Source organism: Artemia sp. Qi Xiang Cuo, chromosome 8, assembly GCF_049724085.1.
Source record: "Artemia sp. Qi Xiang Cuo chromosome 8, ASM4972408v1, whole genome shotgun sequence".
Taxonomy (NCBI): domain Eukaryota; kingdom Metazoa; phylum Arthropoda; class Branchiopoda; order Anostraca; family Artemiidae; genus Artemia; species Artemia sp. Qi Xiang Cuo.
Window position 1 is genome coordinate 68189813 of NC_142801.1, and position 15190 is coordinate 68205002.

At 35.8% G+C, this 15190-nt stretch overlaps 1 protein-coding gene across 2 annotated transcripts in view; it reads right to left on the minus strand.

The window, feature by feature from the left end:
* Positions 1 to 15190, minus strand: part of hts (adducin 1-like protein hts) — a 153215-nt gene that overhangs the window by 22487 nt on the left and 115538 nt on the right. For both annotated transcript variants that reach the window (XM_089093704.1, XM_089093705.1), the window contains exons 9-10: positions 8990 to 9193; positions 1119 to 1314 (exon numbers count right to left, since the gene is read on the minus strand). In XM_089093704.1, the coding sequence (XP_088949830.1) occupies positions 1119 to 1314; positions 8990 to 9193 (400 nt within the window). The remainder of the gene's footprint in view (positions 1 to 1118; positions 1315 to 8989; positions 9194 to 15190) is intronic.

Here is a 15190-nt window from a genome sequence, read left to right on the forward strand (position 1 = left end):
GCTCAACTACAACCATGATCCTACATGGCAACTAAAGCAACTACATACATTCAGCTGCAACCATGATGTCAGAAAGGGAAGGGGCAACCACATATTTACCCGTTATCTTTTCTTTTGAAAAAAGAGAAGATATCTTTTTCTTTAATATTCCGATATTTAATATTAAATATATCTTTTCAATAATAAATTGAAAAAAGAGATGACTTTCGGTCACCGAGACACCCCACCCTATACTACTTTCTGCTTTGACAATGTACTCACTATGGATCAGTGTGTTCAATGTACCCAACATTCTGAGTAAAAAACAAAGTTTAGTATAGTCCCTCCTCTTCTCCTTCTTATCCTATCCACCCACTACTGTCTGACAATCAGTTGGATAACTACTATCCATTATATCAGTTAAAAACAGTCATTAATCCATTCATCATCCTTTATTTCCGGATTGCGTTCTCTCTCTTTTCTCTCTCTTTCTCTTTTCTTTCTTTTTTTCTCTTTCTTTTTTCTTGAAAAAATTTGTATTTGGTAACCGGTTTAAACTGAGTTCCAACATTTAACTAGGATTGCGTACAGATGTCAAACCCTCCCAGTTACGTAAAACAGAATAAAAGTAATGCAACTGAAAATAAAGATGAAATGAAAACAACCCATGGGCTAGAAAAACTCAAAGTGTCTTGTTGTTTATACAATTTTGATTTTGGCTTATTATTTCGTATAAAAGATTTGTAGACTCAAAAAGGTAGGCTTTCTGTAAAAAAAAATTACATTTAAGAAAAAATACAATTTTAAACATTGCTTGAAAACAGAGAGGGAGATTAGCTTTTTATCACATCTATTATGTACGGGGAAAAAGTTCTTCTACATCTTCCAGAGGGAAATTTTATTAGGATGAAAGTAGGGAGCTTTCCTGAAGCAGAACGAAAAACCATGAAATGCGAAACGTAAGCACGTTTTTGTTGTTCACGTAAAGTGAGACATCTCACATTTCGAGTTCTTTTAAATCGTGTTTTGTAATCATTTTTCGTTACCCGCGTGGTTCTCAAACAAAGAGGTTAAATTAAGTGCGAATTGGTGAGAAAACAAGACAAGACATTAAAAAAGATGAATAAAAGAAGGTTTACCTATAGTGAGATCCCCTCTCAAGTTCTTTTCAATTTCTTTCTTGTAGCTATCAATTTCTTCATTGCTGATATTATCAAACGGGTTCTTAGCATAGGGTGTTTTGTATACTAATGCGTGATGCTGGAAATCTCTTTGAATAATGCCCTTGGAAGCAGCCCCTACGATTACAACTTGATCACCATTTGTCTGGGCTTCCTAAATTGAAGAGGAAAATATTAAATATAAAGACAAAATATGCCACATGGTAAGCTCTACTCTCCGTTGGCAAGAGTTGTAATTTTGCTGCAAATATTTGAATTAATGAAGATATGCCTACTATCAGAGAATACCTTATAAGAGTACCTTATAAGAATAGAAACTTTATAAGAATAAAATAGAAGAATAGACGTACCTTATAAGAATAGAAACTGGCACTAGTAAAAAAAAACTACAGCCTTCTGAGCGCTAGATGGCTTTAATAGTCGCCAACAATATGTGCTAATAACGCATATTGTGCACAATTAGTAATAATTTTTTTGGTAATAAATTCCCTGTTTATTACAAAATATTTTTTGACAAACAATAAATTGTAATAATTTTTTTTGGTGCATAATTAGTGTAATTTGCAAAAAGCCAGTATAGTGATAAGCATAAAAAAAACCGCGAAACACTAGATTTCACTTTTGATTTTGTTTCCACACAAGCACCAGTATTCACTATTAACAATTGCTGATACACTTTATATCTACCATGAACTAGAAGGATTTTAAATACCAAAGACATTGAAATCTGGCTGTTTGAATTGGCTAAGTGGAATTTATACAACCGCATATATTTTGAAAGATTTAAAAAAATAAGGACTTCAGTTTTTAATCAATTAGAACCCCCTAATGCCGTTATGGAGTTTTAGGTAAATAGCAAGCACCAAATTAAAAAATAAGATATTTGAGGGGAGGGGCTTAACACATATGGCACCAATCATCTTAAGAATGTGTAGCTTTCCTTTTAAGGTGTGGTTGTCTGTGGTAATCAACAGATTGTTAAGGTTTGAATTTCTACGGACGAGGAACATTGAGAAATTTAACGAATTAGTCTCGATTATTAATTTTCATGGCTCAACCTGGCAACATTGACGGAAACATAGTACTGCACGAAAAACTTCATGATTTCGAAGCAATCAAAGAAAAATCAGGGTTTTCAGATAAGAAAAGACCTAAGATAGGCCCAGGAGGGCTAAAATATTTTCAGTTTTATTCCCTTGGTACTTAGTTATTATATAGACATCAATAATAACAATTAGGAATGAAAGCTTATTTGACATACTGCAAAAGAAGAGGTATACGTCAATCCTGCTTTAATGCATTCAACATTTTGACTGACTGGTTTTACTGTGGAATCCGAAGGGTGTCCTCAGAAGAGGAACAGAATATTATACTTTAAAAATAATTGTTCATGTCTGATCTTGGGGGAGGAGAGTATTTTGGAAGGGTGAAGAAGGCCAAAACATGGAAACACGCGCTTTAGGTTCATATTTTTGTAATTTTTCTTTGGGAGCTTGATTCCCACATGACAATTTCCCTCGGAGTTTTCCACTATTGTTCCTCCTTCCGTCCTGTGTAAGAAACTGTAAAATCTCAACTGTTTACGGCTCTCTGAGCTACCGTGTCAAATGCTGAGGAGACATGCAAAAACATTTACGGCAGCTAAACATGTAGTTAGGTAATTGTTATTTGATTTCGAATTGTATATATATAATATTACATCTAAAGTTCTGTCTTCAGGCACCAGTTGTTATATGTAAATATGTGTTTTCAGTTGTGTTATATATATAATATTATATCCAAAGTTGTGTATTCAGGCACCACTTGTTATATGGAAAGTTGTGTTATTTGTATAATATCATATCCAAAGTTGTGTTTTCAGGCACCAGTTGTTATATGTAAAGTTGTGTTTTCAGTTGTGTTATATGTATAATATTATATCCAAAGTTGTGGTATCAGGCACCAATTGTTATATGGAAAGTTGTGTTATTTATATAATATAATATCCAAAGTTGTGTTTTCAGGCACCAGTTGTTATATGTAAAATTGTGTTTATGTTATGTGTATAATATTATATCCAAAGTTGTGGTTTCATGCACCACTTGTTATATGGAAAGTTGAGTTATATGTATTAAATTATATCCAAAGTTGAGTTTTCAGGCACCAGTTGTTATATGTAAAGTTGTGTTTTCAGTTGTGTTATATGTATAATATTATATCCAAAGTTGTGTTATCAGGCACCACTTGTTATATGGAAAGTTGTGTTATATGTATTATATTATATCCAAAGTTGTGTTTTCAGGCACCAGTTGTTATATGTAAAGTTGTGTTTTCAGTTGTGTTATATGTATAATATTATATCCAAAGTTGTGGTTTCAGGCACCACTTGTTATATGGAAAGTTGCGTTATATGTATTATATCATATCCAAAGTTGTGTTTTCAGGCACCAGTTGTTATATGTAAAGTTGTGTTTTCAGTTGAGTTACATGTATAATATTATATCCAAAGTTGTGGTTTCAGGCACCACTTGTTATATGGAAAGTTGTGTTATTTGTAAAATATCATATCCAAAGTTGTGTTTTCAGGCACCAGTTGTTATATGTAAAATTGTGTTTTCAGTTGTGTTATATGTATAATATTATATCCAAAGTTGTGGTTTCAGGCACCACTTGTTATATGGAAAGTTGTGTTATTTGTATAATATCATATCCAAAGTTGTGTTTTCAGGCACCAGTTGTTATATGTAAATTTGTGTTTTCAGTTGTGTTATATGTATAATATTATATCCAAAGTTGTGTTTTCAGGCACCACTTGTTATATGGAAAGTTGTGTTATTTGTATAATATCATATCTAAAGTTCTGTCTTCAGGCACCAGTTGTTATATGTAAAGTTGTGTTTTCAGTTGTGTTATATGTATAATATTATATCCAAAGTTGTGGTATCAGGCACCACTTGTTATATGGAAAGTTGTGTTATTTGTATAATATCATATCCAAAGTTGTGTTTTCAGGCACCAGTTGTTATATGTAAAGTTGTGTTTTCAGTTGTGTTATATGTATAATATTATATCCAAAGTTGTGGTTTCATGCACCACTTGTTATATGGAAAGTTGCGTTATATGTATTATATTACATCCAAAGTTGTGTTTTCAGGCACCAGTTGTTATATGTAAAGTTGTGTTTTCAGTTGTGTTATATGTATAATATTATATCCAAAGTTGTGGTTTCAGGCACCACTTGTTATATGGAAAGTTGCGTTATATGTATTATATTATATCCAAAGTTGTGTTTTCAGGCACCAGTTGTTTTATGTAAAGTTGTTGTTTTCAGTTGTGTTATATGTATAATATTATATCCAAAGTTGTGGTTTCAGGCACCACTTGTTATATGGAAAGTTGCGTTATATGTATTATATCATATCCAAAGTTGTGTTTTCAGGCACCAGTTGTTATATGTAAAGTTGTGTTTTCAGTTGTGTTATATGTATAATATTATATCCAAAGTTGTGGTTTCAGGCACCACTTGTTATATGGAAAGTTGTGTTATATATATAATATTATATCCAAAGTTGTGTTTCCAGGCACCAGTTGTTATATGTAAAATTGTGTTTTCAGTTGTGTTATATGTATAATATTGTATCTAAAGTTGTGTTTTCAGGCACCAGTTGTTATATGTAAAGTTGTGTTTTCAGTTGTGTTATATGTATAATATTATATCCAAAGTTGTGTTTTCAGGCACCACTTGTTATATGGAAAGTTGTGTTATTTGTATAATATCATATCCAAAGTTGTGTTTTCAGGCACCAGTTGTTATATGTAAAGTTGTGTTTTCAGTTGTGTTATATGTATAATATTATATCCAAAGTTGTGTTTTCAGGCACCACTTGTTATATGGAAAGTTGTGTTATATGTATAATATTATATCCAAAGTTGTGTTTCCAGGCACCAGTTGTTATATGTAAAATTGTGTTTTCAGTTGTGTTATATGTATAATATTGTATCTAAAGTTGTGTTTTCAGGCACCAGTTGTTATATGTAAAGTTGTGTTTTCAGTTGTGTTATATGTATAATATTATATCCAAAGTTGTGTTTTCAGGCACCACTTGTTATATGGAAAGTTGTGTTATTTGTATAATATCATATCCAAAGTTGTGTTTTCAGGCACCAGTTGTTATATGTAAAATTGTGTTTTCAGTTGTGTTATATGTATAATATTATATCCAAAGTTGTGGTATCAGGCACCACTTGTTATATGGAAAGTTGCGTTATATGTATTATATTACATCCAAAGTTGTGTTTTCAGGCACCAGTTGTTATATGTAAAGTTGTGTTTTCAGTTGTGTTATATGTATAATATTATATCCAAAGTTGTGTTATCAGGCACCACTTGTTATATGGAAAGTTGCGTAATATGTATGATATTATATCCAAAGTTGCGTTTTCAGGCACCAGTTGTTATATGTAAAGTTGTGTTTTCAGTTGTGTTATATGTATAATATTATATCCAAAGTTGTGGTATCAGGCACCACTTGTTATATGGAAAGTTGCGTTATATGTATTATATTATATCCAAAGTTGTGTTTTCAGGCACCAGTTGTTATATGTAAAGTTGTGTTTTCAGTTGTGTTATATGTATAATATTATATCCAAAGTTGTGTTTTCAGGCACCACTTGTTATATGGAAAGTTGCGTTATATGTATTATATTATATCCAAAGTTGTGTTTTCAGGCACCAGTTGTTATATGTAAAGTTGAGTTTTCAGTTGTGTTATATGTATAATATTATATCCAAAGTTGTGTTTTCAGGCACCACTTGTTATATGGAAAGTTGTGTTATTTGTATAATATCATATCCAAAGTTGTGTTTTCAGGCACCAGTTGTTATATGTAAAGTTGTGTTTTCAGTTGTGTTATATGTATAATATTATATCCAAAGTTGTGGTATCAGGCACCAATTGTTATATGGAAAGTTGTGTTATTTGTATAATATCATATCCAAAGTTGTGTTTTCAGGCACCAGTTGTTATATGTAAAATTGTGTTTTCAGTTGTGTTATATGTATAATATTATATCCAAAGTTGTGGTTTCATGCACCACTTGTTATATGGAAAGTTGCGTTATATGTATTATATTATATCCAAAGTTGTGTTTTCAGTCACCAGTTGTTATATGTAAATGTGTTTTCAGTTGTGTTATATGTATAATATTATATCTAAAGTTGTGGTTTCAGGCACCACTTGTTATATGGAAAGTTGCGTTATATGTATTATATTATATCCAAAGTTGTGTTTTCAGGCACCAGTTGTTATATGTATAATATTATATCCAAAGTTGTGGTTTCAGGCACCACTTGTTATATGGAAAGTTGCGTTATATGTATTATATCATATCCAAAGTAGTGTTTTCAGGCACCAGTTTTTATATGTAAAGTTGTGTTTTCAGTTGTGTTATATGTATAATATTATATCCAAAGTTGTGGTTTCAGGCACCACTTGTTATATGGAAAGTTGTGTTATATGTATAATATTATATCCAAAGTTGTGTTTCCAGGCACCAGTTGTTATATGTAAAATTGTGTTTTAAGTTGTGTTATATGTATAATATTGTATCTAAAGTTGTGTTTTCAGGCACCAGTTGTTATATGTAAAGTTGTGTTTTCAGTTGTGTTATATGTATAATATTATATCCAAAGTTGTGTTTTCAGGCACCACTTGTTATATGGAAAGTTGTGTTATTTGTATAATATCATATCCAAAGTTGTGTTTTCAGGCACCAGTTGTTATATGTAAAGTTGTGTTTTAAGTTGTGTTATATGTATAATATTATATCCAAAGTTGTGGTATCAGGCACCACTTGTTATATGGAAAGTTGTGTTATTTATATAATATCATATCCAAAGTTGTGTTTTCAGGCACCAGTTGTTATATGTAAAATTGTGTTTCAGTTGTGTTATATGTATTATATTATATCCAAAGTTGTGTTTTCAGGCACCAGTTGTTATATGTAAAGTTGTGTTTTCAGTTGTGTTATATGTATAATATTATATTCAAAGTTGTGGTATCAGGCACCACTTGTTATATGGAAAGTTGCGTTATATGTATTATATCATATCCAAAGTTGCGTTTTCAGTCACCAGTTGTTATATGTAAAGTTGTGTTTTCAGTTGTGTTATATGTATAATATTATATCCAAAGTTGTGTTATCAGGCACCACTTGTTATATGGAAAGTTGCGTTATATGTATTATATCATATCCAAAGTTGTGTTTTCAGGCACCAGTTGTTATATGTAAAGTTGTGTTTTCAGTTGTGTTATATGTATAATATTATATCCAAAGTTGTGGTTTCAGGCACCACTTGTTATATGGAAAGTTGTGTTATATGTATAATATTATATCCAAAGTTGTGTTTCCAGGCACCAGTTGTTATATCTAAAATTGTGTTTTCAGTTGTGGTATATGTATAATATTGTATCTAAAGTTGTGTTTTCAGGCACCAGTTGTTATGTGTAAAGTTGTGTTTTCAGGCACCGGGTTCGAAACGTGTTTTGAGCGGGTTCGACAAAAATCGTTTTCAGGTTCTCCGTGTTCAACCCAGCAAACTTTAAAGCTTTTTCATCTTACAAGTTCCAAGCTTGTTGGACACGGGTTCTTCAGTTCTTCACAATAACACATAACACGTATATACACATGTTTTTTGGGTTTTTTTTTAGCATGAAAAGTGCTTAGCAGAGGCTTTTGGCGAATTTTATCCGTTTATTCATTTTTTTTATTCAATCGCTAAAAATTACCCTCTTTTTTTCTTTTGGTTTTTTTATTTATTTATTTATTTGTCGACTGTTTTTTTTGTAAACGACGACTGGTATTTGAAAATATATGCACTGTTTGTCTAGCCCTTGTCTGCTATCTGTGTTTTGCAGGCCAGAGTATGCATAATTCACACGCCACAGACCTCGTGTGGAGATTAATGACGTCCATTCATTTCTGCTTATTTCTTTGTAACCAAAAATTTTACTTAGTACAGCTTCATCTACATATTTTTATAAAATCATCATAAAAGAGCATTATCATAAGAGCAAAAATCACAATCATAAGAGCAGTAAATAAGTGTTGCAGTTTTTCTGTTAAAACTTAACTTTTGATTATCAGAACTGTTCCTACACAAACAAAAAAAAAATACATAGTAAACGAAATCACTTTGACTCCAGACAAATACTCACACACAAGATAACACAGGCATGTCATATATATATATATATATATATATATATATATATATATATATATATATATATATATATATATATATATATATATATATATATATATATATATATATATATGTATATATATATCTTATTCTAATTTCTGTTACGGCTTTTTCTACCATCAAATGGCAGACTCAATTGAGTTTGTTTCTTATTTAGTAAGTCATAGATGCACACAGGTCTGAGTCTTCAAAGAAGGGGCTCGAAAAAAAAGCTTTTTGGATTCAAAAGTATATTTTCACCGAGTCTCACTCAAACCTGGACAGAGGGAACCCTACCCAACCCCAAGACCTTACCCAGGATTTTTTTTTTTGGAGGGGGTTCTACAACATTTGTTTGAATCCATTTTTGTAACGTTTTTACGAGTTAGACAAACATTTCGGGAGGTACCCCCGTCTGGGTACGGCCTTGCCCAATCCCTATTTCCAAGTACGTTAAGATGATAGTCTCACGAGATAATCTAGATTTATCTAGACAAGAACTGTCATCAACGGCTGGAATGCATATTAAAAAGAAAAGGTTCTTGAGACCCGTTATTTAGTGTCAGGAGGACAATATGTAAATTAACGATAAAAAAAAATGTACCTGCATCTTTTTCATTTCCTCCCATGAGACACCTTCGAGAATGTGTGATTGTGGTCCGGCAGAAATACCGCCAGCTCTTCTGTTCTCCTTGATGGCCTTCTGCTTTAGCTTGAACTCTTTCGGATTGGTCCCAACAGGAACAAATTGTAAAGCTGGGTCTAACTTGACCGGGGTACTGTGCGTTGGAGATGAATCGGCTACCCACTGCAATAAACAAAAGATTTCATTTCTATTTTTATGGTTTTCGTATCTATATTATGATACTTGACGAATCCTAATTTATGCTATTTGCTAATTATGCTAAAACATCCTAAATTATGCTTATTTCATTTATAGTAAGTATAGTATGCCTATTCAATTATAGTATGCCTATTAGTTATACTTGTAGGCATAGCTGCACATGGGTCTTACCTTGAACAGAGGGTCAAAACACGAACTGACTGAATTTGTGACCCATTGTTTTCTTATTGCTCCAAGAGGCAGTACTTCGGGTCAATGTTTGGTTAGGAGAAGGGTCTCCCTCCCTCTGTGTGTAGTTATGGCTACTAGACCCCGGCGCCGCGCCGTTGAGGGAAGACCGGCGGCGGCGGGGCAAAAAACAACACGCCACGCCGCGCCGCCAGTAAGACGCCGGCGCCGCGCCGCCGGTAAGATTTCGGCGGCGCGCCACCGGCGCGATCAATGTTGACCGCAAACATTAATGTTTTCAACAGTCTTTCTCAAATCACAGCTTCAATTTACAACACATTCGAGCCTATTAGTAGAAGGGCCTTATTGACTCCCATTGCTCACCCCTGCTGCCACCTACAACTTTTTTTGCACACCAAATAAGGGCATAGCCTCCCTAGGGAGAAAGATTACGTAATGGGGTCAATGACCTCTTTTTTCCAAGGTCGATTTATTTGATGTTTCTGTGTGTAATAACTCCGGGGCGAAGGTTGCGCCTGCGCATTGAGTTCGAACGGGAACAATGCTATTGATCTGGGACTCTAAGGGAAAGTGAATGTACGAGAAATTGAGTGCGTAATCGAAGGGATAGTGGATTTCCGAGAAATTGATTTACATAATCGATGGGGGAATTATTGACTCACGACGGGAGGAATTAACAAACATTAAGGCTTCTTTAATCTTTGGTCTGAGGAAGGGGGGAATTAAGAAACAAACATGGCTTCATTGTTGTTTTGTTATATTTCACTGATATATAGCACCTGTGAACTTTATTTACATAATCGCTAGGGGAAATTATTGATTAAGGAAGAGAAGAATTAAGAAACATTAAGGCTTCTTTAATCTTAGGTCTGAATACTTTTTTACTTAAGAAAAAAACATTTATTGTTGGTTTATTTGTTAGCTAAACCTGAGAAATATTATGTGTGAACTTGATTTACATAATCTCTAGGGGAAATTATTGATTAACGAAGGGGAGAATTAAGAAACATTAAGGCTTCTTTAATCTTAGGTCTGAGGGATAAACATTCTTTAGGACAGAGAAAAAAATTAATATTCTATTTTTAAATAGGGCTTCATTGATCTTTAGTGTCAGGAATTATAGTTGACATCACATGTTATCTTGGAATTATGCGGGAGTCTAAAGAGATAGAAATTCTATTTTTAAATACGGCTTCACGGAGCTTTAAGTCGGAGAGATAAATTGATATTCTAACGAAACCCTAATAGTTTAGCTAGGAAAATTTATGAGATGAAGAGATTAACGTAGGAAAGGGTTTCCTAGAAATTTGAAATGCGTTAGCGCAGAGATGCCTAACAAAAGGAACACGCTGAAATTACGTTTAGGGATTATTTGGGCGAAACCGTTTTATCCATTTTATGGGATTATTTTGGCGAAACAGTTTGAGCCATTTGAAAGAAGATTTTAAGAAATGTTTTAGAAGAGAATTTGAGGGTGAAACTCTGTGGTCGTTATAATACACAAGTTCCATTTGAACAGTGTTGTGAGGTCCTCTACCCAACCCCAAAGGGTTCCGATCCCCCACCCCAACCCCGAAGGAAGCCCCCCAGTACTCAAAGGTCCCCCAAGCTCCCAAAGAGCCCCAGCCCCCCAAACGCCCTCCTCAGACCCTCAAAGGCCCTCCTCTGGTCCTCAAAGGGCCCCCCGGACCCCCAAAGGGCCCCTCGGACCACAGAGGCCCTCCCCCCGGTCCTCAATGGTCCCCCGGGCTCCCAAAGAGCCACCGGCGCCCCAAAAGGCCCACTCAGACCCCCAAAGGCCATCCCCGGGCCCCCCAAAGGACCATCGAGCTCCCAAAGGACCGACGGGGTCCCAAAGGCCCTACACCGGCCCCAATGGTCTCCCAAGGGCCCCAAGCGCCCCCGGGGGCCCCACGGCCTCCGCAGACCCTCCAAGGACCCCCCCGGGCCCCCCCACCGGCCCATCGAGCGCCCAACGGACCAATGGGTCCCAAAGGCCCTCCACCGGTCCCCAAATGTCCCCCAAGCACCCAAAGGCCCTCCCTGTGCCACAAAGGCCCCCCCCGCGCCCCAAGGGCCCCCGGCGCCCCCAAAGGCCCACCCAGAACCCCAAATGACCCCGCCGGGCCCCCCAAAGGCCCATCGAGCTCCCAAAGGACCAACGGCCCCCCAAAGGCCCGCCCCCCGCCCCCAAATGGCCCTCCGGACCCCCAAAGGCCCTCCCTGTTCCCCAACGGCCCACCGGTCCCCAACGGGCCCTCCAGACCCCCACCGACCCGCCCTTGGCCCCCCCCCCGTGCACCCGGCTTTCGTTGATGTGTGTTGTCTTAAACCTATGATTTGGGGTGTGTAGTTTGCTACTTCAGGCTTTTCTGAGCTAAGGTTTAATAGTATTTCCTAGGTGAATGTTGTCTGAAACCAATTGTTTGGGATGTGTAGTTTGCTATTTTTGACTTTTCTGAGCTAGGTTTCTTAGACTTTCCTAGGTGTATGTTGACTGAAACCGATGATTTGGGATATGTAGTTTGCTATTTTTGACTTTTCTTAGCTGGATTTCTTAGTCTTTCATAGGTGTGTGTTGTCTGAAACCTATGATTTGGGAGGGGTGGATTGCTACTTTTGACTTTTCTGAGCTGGATTTCTTAGCCTTTCATAGGCGTTTGTTGTCTGAAAGCTATAGTTTGGGATGACTAGTTTGCTATTTTTGACTTTTCTGAGCTAGGTTTCTTAGCCGTTCATAGGTGAGTGTTGTCTGAAACCTATGATTTGGGATATGTAATTTGCTATTTCCGACTTTTCACAACCGGATTTCTTAGTCTTTCGTAGGTGTGTGGTGTCTGAAACCTATGATTTAGGATGTGTGGGTTGCTATTTTCTGACATTTCTGAGCTGGATTTCTTAGCCATTCGTAGGTGTGTGTTGACTGAAACCTAAGATTTGGGATGGTTAATTTTCTATTTTTGACTTTTCTGAGCTGGATTTCTTAGCCATTCGTAGGTGTGTGTTGACTGAAGCCTATGATTTTGGAGGTGTAGTTTGCTTTTTGGACTTTTCAGAGCTAGGATTCTTAGTCACTCATAGGTGTTTGTTGTCTGAAACTTCGAGTTTGGGATGAGTAGTTGGCTATTTCAGACTTTTCTGAGCTAAGCTTTATTAGTATTTCTTAGGTGAATGCTGTCTGAAACCTATAGTTTGGGATATGTAAATTACTATTTCGGGCTTCTCTGAGTTGGATTTCTTAGTCTTTCATAGGCGTGTGGTGTCTGAAACCTATGATTTGGGAATGTGTAATTTGCTATTTTCGACTTTTCTGAGCTAGGTTTCTTAGTCTTTCATAGGTATGTGTTGTCAGAACATTATGATTTGGGATGTGTAGTATGCTATTTCAGGCTTTTCTGAGCTAAGGTTTTCTAGTATTTCGTAGGTGAATGTTGTCTGAAACCAATAGTTTGGGATGAGTAGTTTGCTTTTTTGACTTTTCTGAGCTAGGTTTCTTAGTCTTTCGTAGGTGTGTGTTGACTGAAACCTATGATTTAGGATATGTAGTTTGCTATTTTTGACTTTTCTGAGCTTGATTTCTTAGTCTTTCATAGGTGTGTGGTGTCTGAAACCTATGATTTGGGATGGGTGGATTGCTAATTTTTACTTTTCTGAGATGGATTTCTTAGACTTTCATAGGTGTTTGTTGTCTGAAACCTATAGTTTGGGATGACTAGTTTGCTATTTTTGACTTTTCTGAGCTAGCTTTCTTAGCCGTTCATTGGTGAGTGTTGTCTGAAACCTATGGTTTGGGATATGTAATTTGTTATTTTTGACATTTCATACCCGGATTTCTTAGTCTTTCATAGGTGTGTGGTGTCTGAAACCTATGATTTGGGGTGAGTGGGTTGCTATTTTTTTAATTTTCTGAGCAGGATTTCTTAGCCATTCGTAGGTGTGTGTTGACTGAAACCTATGATTTGGGATGGTTAATTTTCCATTTTTGACTTGTCTGAGCTAGATTTCTTAGCCTTTCATAGGTGTGTTCTTTCAGAAAATTATGATTTGGGAGATATAGTTTGCTTTTTGGACTTTTCAGAGCTAGGATTCTTAGTCACTCATAGGTGTTTGTTGTCTGAAACTTTGAGTTTGGGATGAGTACTTGGCTATTTCAGACTTTTCTAACCTAAGGTTTCTTTGTATTTCGTAGGTGAATGCAGTCTGAAACTTATGATTTGGGATATGTAAATTACTATTTGAGGCTTTTCTGAGTTGGATTTCTTAGTCTTTCATAGGTGTGTGTTGTCTGAAACCTATGATTTGGGATGAGTGGATTGCTAATTTTGACTTTTCTGAGCTGAATTTCTTAGACTTTCTTAGGTGTTTGTTATCTGAAACCTATAGTTTGGGATGACTAGTTTGCTATTTTTGACTTTTCTGAGCTAGGTTTCTTAGCCGTTCATAGGAGAATGTTGTCTGAAACCTATGATTTGGGATATGTAAATTACTATTTCGGGCTTTTCTAAGCTAGATTTCTTAGTCTTTCGTTGGTGTGTGTTGTCTGAAACCTATGATTTGGGATGGATGGATTGCTACTTTTGACTTTTCTGAGCTGGATTTCTTAGCCTTTCATAGGTGTTTGTTGTCTGAAACCTATAGTTTGGGATGACTAGTTTGCTATTTTTGAATTTTATGAGCTAGATTTCTTAGCCTTTCATAGGTGTGTCCTTTCAGAAACCTATGATTTGGATTATATAGTTTACTATTTTTGACTTTTCTGGGCTGGATTTATTAGCCTTTCATAGGTGTGTGTTGACTGAAACCTATGATTGAGATGAGTGGTTTGCTATTTTTGTCTTTTCTGATCTAGTTTTCTTCACACAAAAACTTACACACACACACACACACACACACACGAAGACTAAAACACACACACACGAAAAAAAAAACACAAACACAATCATAGACACACCCACACTTACACACACCCACACACACTCACATACACACACACGCACAAACATACACACACACTCAAAAACTTAAATTCACACAATAAATGACATGGGCACATTCTAATACACACACACTATAAATTACACACACACACAAAAACTTACACACACACACAAAAACTTACACACACACACGCTCAATAATGCACACACACACACACACACACACACACACACAACCACAAAAAAAAAAAGCAAACGACAACATACAAGCACATAAAATAACACATGCACAATAAAAATTACACACACACAAAAACTTACACGCACACACAAAAACTTACACACACACACGAACACTTACACACACACATGCCAAAACTTACACACACACACACAAAAACTGACACACCCACACATTAAAACTTACACACACACACACACGAAAACTTACACACACACATGCAAAAACTTACACACACACAAAAACTTACACACACACACACACACACACAAAAACTGACACAAGCAAACTAAAACTAACAAGCACACAAAAACTTAAATGCACACAAAAACTTACACACACACACACACACACACACACACACAAAAACTACACACACACACACACACACACGAAAACTTACACACACACGCCAAAACTTACACACACGCCAAAACTCACACACACACAAAAACTTACACATGCACATTAAAACTTACATGCACACAAAAAATTACATTCACACAAAAACTTACACGCACACACACACACACAAACTAACACACACACACACACACGAAAACTAACAAACACATTCCAAAACTGGCACACACA